The sequence below is a fragment of the Eurypyga helias genome, unplaced genomic scaffold, assembly GCF_000690775.1.
Source record: "Eurypyga helias isolate BGI_N326 unplaced genomic scaffold, ASM69077v1 scaffold7987, whole genome shotgun sequence".
NCBI lineage: Eukaryota > Metazoa > Chordata > Aves > Eurypygiformes > Eurypygidae > Eurypyga > Eurypyga helias.
The window spans coordinates 82,191-88,172 of NW_010263654.1; the positions used below are offsets into that span (position 1 = coordinate 82,191).

At 45.7% G+C, this 5,982-nt stretch overlaps 1 protein-coding gene across 2 annotated transcripts in view; it reads left to right on the top strand.

Moving 5' to 3' along the window:
* The first annotated feature begins 1,086 nt into the window (after positions 1 to 1,086).
* The window catches only part of COL6A3 (collagen, type VI, alpha 3), a 53,114-nt gene continuing 48,218 nt past the window's right edge, over positions 1,087 to 5,982 (top strand). For both annotated transcript variants that reach the window (XM_010156122.1, XM_010156121.1), the window contains exons 1-2: positions 1,087 to 1,174; positions 2,036 to 2,653. In XM_010156122.1, the coding sequence (XP_010154424.1) occupies positions 1,087 to 1,174; positions 2,036 to 2,653 (706 nt within the window). The remainder of the gene's footprint in view (positions 1,175 to 2,035; positions 2,654 to 5,982) is intronic.

Genomic DNA, 5,982 nt, shown 5'->3' on the forward strand with positions numbered 1-5,982 from the left:
TAACCCTCTGCAATGATGGAGATGGCAAGGATGGTAATAAGAAAATCAAGTTTTTAAAAATATTTTTTTGATCATGACCCGGTTAATAGCTTGATATATTTGATTCACTTTTGGCACATTTCAGTAATTGAGCTCCTTTTGGGGAATGAGAAGTATTAAATCACTCTATTCCCTTTTGGGAGGATATTTTCTCAGTTAAGCAAGCCTTGCTGGGTTTTGCTCTGTAGGCTTGGAAAAAGAAGATTAAATAATAAATTGGCTGTCTCTATGACAACAGATACACAGCTTTCCTGAAGGAGACATTGTTCAGAAGACTTGCCAGGTGGATCACAGATAAGAAACTTCCATAAATCATATTTTTGGCACCAGCACGTAAAATATTATTCTTGGTGCCTTTCCAGAATGTGATCAGCTGGCGCAGACTATTTGTCCACCGGGACTGTGAGCTTGGGGGAGTCTGAGGGCTTTTTGTTGTACAGCCAGATCATGCAGCTCACTTGGGTTTGGAGTAATTACATTTCCATTTGTATATTTGGGACAGCTGAAAAGGTGAGCTGAGGCAAAGAGGGATGTTCAGGATGACTGTTACTCTGGTGTTTTGAAAAACTAAAATAGGGGTAACAGCAAGAGAGAACGTGTTGGCCAAGACATTTCAGTTGGTCACCCATGAGCAAGGAGGACAGGTGAGAGGTCATCATATGTTTTGAGGATTGTTTCTTGACCATGATAAAAACCTAGGCTGATGTTTTCATACAGGTTAGGTATTACTTGGGGCATCTTAGGCAAGGAGAAAGCTATCTAAGTCCACAGGGGTGATTAAATACCAACTAAGTGAGTGATAATTCCTCTTCCAAAAAAATGCCTGCTACAAAGCTGAACCTGGTCAGCACTAAAATAACTTTTTCCTGCTAAAGTGCCATAAAAACATCACAAACCCAGGTGGTTTGACTTTTCTATCTTGTGCCCTGTCAATGCCTGGCTGGCACTGCTGCTGTTTCTCACTCTCCTCATCTTTCTCCTGCAGGTCTCACATTGGGTGCTTTGAAACAAAGAGAATAAAAGGAAAACCTCAGATAAAAGATCAAAATGAGGAAACACCGACATCTGCCCTTCGCGGCAATGTTTTGCCTCCTACTCTCAGGCTTTTGCTCAGTTCATGCCCAGCAGCAAGCAGGTAAGACCGGACTGCTTTACTTGACTTCGCCCCCCGTACAAACGTGCCGCGAGTTTGCACCGAGGAGTTCACATCGTTTGGTTTTTAACGTGCATGTGGATGGTACATTGTGGTTGACCTTCTGATCCTCAGCTCCTGCTTGGCTGAGGGTCTGTTCAGACCCAGATCTTGGCCAATGCGCGCGGTCCCTTCCTGAGCATGTTGCTGGCTGGTGGCGTGACTTTGAGGATGCTCTGCGGTGGGCAGGGGTGCAGGATGTGTACCCAGAGTGGCCTGGAGTGAGTTTTCTCCTGGGCAGAGCTGTTTTGCCCTCCTTGCATGTGTAGAAAGGTGTTTTGCAGTGAGAAGAGCACTGCCACTGACCTGCAGAAAGGCTGTTCATACTATTTTTTAAGAGAAGGTGTTGGTGTCTTTGGGACCGGAGCTGGTGTCATGGAGTGGGTGTTAGCAGGAGGAAAATCAGGGAAAACTCACACCAGCATGTAGGCTGCTTAAATTCAGCAGCTTAAAGCTGAGCAAGCTCAAATTCACACGTGAAGCTGCGAGTGTCTTCATCTGGCTCAGGGCTGGTGCTCAAACCTGTGCAGCGAGGATCTGGGAGGGGAGAAGTGTCTTGCATCCCCCTCCTCGGGAAGCGTAGGTCGCATGCTGTCCCCTCCTGTCCCCCAATGCCTGCCATGTCGGGGCGCTGATGGCTGCCTGGTTTTTCCCCAGTGCTTCTCGTTCTGCTGCGGGCAATAAGGGGAAGCTAAGCTTCACTTTCACCATGCGAAAGAGGCTGTCGGTCATTTGGGCAAGGAGGAGGAGGCCTGCTTGTGCTGACTGATAGAAAATCTTAAACCCCCATCTGTTTTTTTAAAGCTGTCAAAACCGTTGCCGTGGCTGATATAATATTTCTAGTGGATTCCTCTTGGAGCATTGGGAAGGAACATTTCCAACTCGTTCGAGAGTTTCTGTATGATGTTGTAAAAGCTTTAGATGTGGGAGGAAATGATTTTCGCTTTGCCCTGGTCCAGTTCAGCGGAAACCCCCACACAGAGTTCCAGTTAAATACCTACCCCTCTACCCGAGACGTCCTGTCCCATATTGCCAACATGCCTTACATGGGGGGAGGCACCAAGACTGGAAAAGGATTAGAGTACCTATTTGAGAACCATCTCACTAAAGCTGCTGGAAGCAGAGCCAGTGAAGGCGTCCCCCAGGTTATTATAGTCTTAACGGATGGACGATCCCAGGATGATGTGGGTCTGCCATCATCTGTCCTTAAATCGGCCCGTGTAAACATGTTTGCGATCGGCGTGCAGGACGCAGTGGAAGGGGAATTAAAGGAAATAGCGAGCGAGCCCTTCGATATGCACCTTTTCAACCTAGAGAATTTTACCGCTCTCCACGGCATAGTTGGAGACTTAGTGGCAAGTGTCCGTTCATCCATGACTCCAGAAAAGGCTGGGGCCAAAGGACTGGTTAAAGACATCACAGGTAATGGCTGACTGCTGATGGCTCCCATCAGCATGGTATCTGCTGGCATTGCGCTGTTTAAAGCCTTTGTAGGGGCAAGACTGAGATGGACGTTCAGAGGTTTAAAAACAAAGGTTTGAAGTGTGTGGCCCTGTGTTTGTAGCTATCAAGCATGCTGTTGTCTGCCAACTGAGCTGACATCCCAGCCAGTGCTACCAGGAGGTAGCACCGGAGTCCTTCGACAGGAAATATCCCATTGTGTCCATCCTTTTGTGCCCATGCATGGAAATGCAAACGTAGGGACCTCTGCAGAGATATTAAATTGCCACATCCAATCCACTCCTGAGGTAGGGAAATAGGGGATGCACGCACTGGTGACACTGAGGCCCTGACCGAAAATGCTCTGGACACCAGGCAGGTTGCTGCTGGGCTGCAGGGACACCACGCAGGATGTCCCCTTGCAGCTGACGGGGGAGATAGGCAATGTGTTACTCCAGAAAGTCACGTTTTTGGCTGAAGACATCAAAAGCAGTTCGGTCGAGAACTCTGCTGAAATCCCATCCCTGGGTTGGCCCTTAGCCTCTCTCCTCATCTGCTTGGAGAGGTGTGTGGTTGGAGAGTCCCTTTAGCCATGTCACTCAAATTCCTTCTTTACAAGCCAATGGCTTCCACCTGCCAGAGCACTGGACCTTTCCCATAACAGAAACCTCTCTGCAAACCACGTTGGCTTCAACAGATCTGTGCTGGTGGCAAGCCAGGGGCCCAATTTGCCTGGGGGGAAAAAAAAAGTCTTCCTCTGTTTATGAAATTTGAGTGTGGAAAGGGCCTTCTGAGCAGCTTTGTTGTGTTTCAAAACAGAAGTCCCGGAGATCAAACCTTTCTTTTTATTCCTGAGACTCCATCTGAAGGTCAATAGCTTGTGGGGTGATGTAAGGCAACAGCAGTGTAATGAGGCAGCGTAACATTAATCCCCCTGTGTTGTCTTGCCTGATTAACCCTCACGCCAGCCCCACTGGGTGCTCTCCATCACTGCATGACACTGAGCAACACCAAAAGACTGTGCTCACATGTGTTTTTATTGTGCAAAGCTCTTGGCAGGGCAAATATTCAGATCATGTGAAAGCCACAGGGAAGGACAGCAGCTGCCCCAGAATGGTGAAATAAGGTTTGCCAATTCTAAGACAATAATGTCCGTATGTGAGGAAAATGTTACACCCAACCTGCTGACAGCACTGCAGAGGCTGTTCGGCACCTTCGTCGCAAAGGACCACAATGCTTCCCTGTTGAAATCCGTGGGGAAATTGGTCTTTGATGGCTGGCTGTCCTCTGGGGCAGGTAACCCCAGAGTATGTAAACATCCAGCCACAGACGCTTCTTTAAAAGCTTTAAAGGCAAATACCTACTTCACGTGTATCATGCATTTCCAAGATAATTTCTATTCAATGTTATTTTTCGCAAGCATTTTCTCCCAACCCCACTGCCCAACACAATTTTCAGCTCAACGTACTACTGTAGTTTTGCGCCTGTGTGACTTGCACGGGCCACCTACGGAGTGACATCAAACATGGAAAAAGATGTTACAAGTCCTAAACACTGGCTGACAAGAGCGTGCGAAGCATAATACAAGTAATGGTTTGCATGAGATGTTGAAGTAGTATTTTATTCAGCTTATAACTCCATGTAGCACTAAAATGTATAAAAATGCCATGGATGTTATGCTAGAAGTGAGCCCTAATATGAAACAGAAATGTAAAAAAACCAGTCCTATAGTTTTTCCAGTATAGGGTACCAAAGCTGTTGGTCTGTGGCAGTCCCAGAGCTGACCAGCGTTAAGTATGAAGGTCAGCCATCAGTTTGCCCTGATGTATATGTTAAATCTTAGCTGTCTGTCTCATCTGACCCTCCTTGCTTAGTTGCGTAACAAGCATGCTTTTATTTGTTCTCCAGCACCAGCTTGTTTCATAAACGTGCACTGAAGTACAAGGTTTTTATACAGTGATGACAAATTATCCAACACATCCATTTCATATCTACTTTCTCTCCTGCAAGAGCTATCTGTGCTGGCACCCATCGGTGTCTGAAAACTCACTCTTCAAAAAGATGTCCAGAGAATAGGAAGCAGTGCTGGGTAGAACTGCTCTGAGATTTCCCTTTCATCTATGTGATGAAGTAGAACGTGTACATCCCCACTGAAAATGGTAAAGACAACTCTAAGCACCCCTAAATTTCAGCTCAATGGTGAAAAAAATAAATCCTGTATCAATTCTGAACTATGTTTATGTTTCCCAAGCCAACACTGGCCATTGAGTTGGCCCAGGGAAGCAGTGATGCCCTGGAGACCTTTTCCTTTGTCGCTGTAATTGCGGCATTATTCAAATCTCTTGGTGGCATTGCGATGCATGAAAATGTGTACTACAAAAACAACTAAATGGGAGAAAAAACCCTGCAGAATCAAAACACATTGACACTGCCGGTTAACAGCCAAAGTCTGCAGGTTTAGTACTGGCCTTGCTAAACTGCATGCCAGTTTTGCTACTGGTCTTGCCTTCGGCTTTCTCAAGTTGAGAGCTGGGTGGGATTTCCAAATGTGGCTTGTCGCTCGTTTGCAAGAGTCTGAAATTTGAATTCTTAACAAGATTGGAGAGTAATAGCATGGAAACATTTGAGCATGCTTTGGGGTCTTCTTCCCCACCCACTTTTTGCATGCATATAGCTCTTGGTGACATTGATGGTAAAATTAGTTGAGCAAAAGGAGTAAGAGCAGATACCAGGACATTTTGGGTCTGCTTTGGTAAGTCTCACAGCAAAAATGCTTCCCCCTCAACAACAATGTTCATGCCGCACAAAAGTTTAGTTTGGTGTGTGTTTGTTCCCTGCAGATGCTTCTCTTCATCTGGGTATGGTCACAACAAATAGAGTTGGATAATTGTGTCATGACTGATTTCATCACCCTGTTTTAACCTGATTCTGCATTCCTTGATTGAATATCCAGAGTCCATATGAAAAATACAGACCAAACACCTCTATCGATAATCAATGCATCTTTGTGCAAAATAATTAATGCAAGACAATTTTTGCGTGGCACAGGTTGACAACTGTGTGGGTCAGCTTGCTGGACAAGTACCATTGCGTGTGTGCTGGACAACTGGTAAAAGAGTGCACACAATAAAAATCAGAATAAACAAAACCTTTTCGATTGTTTCTAACAAATGAACTTCAAATAATAATCGTTAACGGTGGGAGAAGTCAATATATTCAGCCGCTGTTTTTAACCACCAACGAACAGAATAACAAGGGAGGCTGAAACTTTCCATGTACCCAGTAAATGGTAGCTTTTTCCCTTCTCCCCC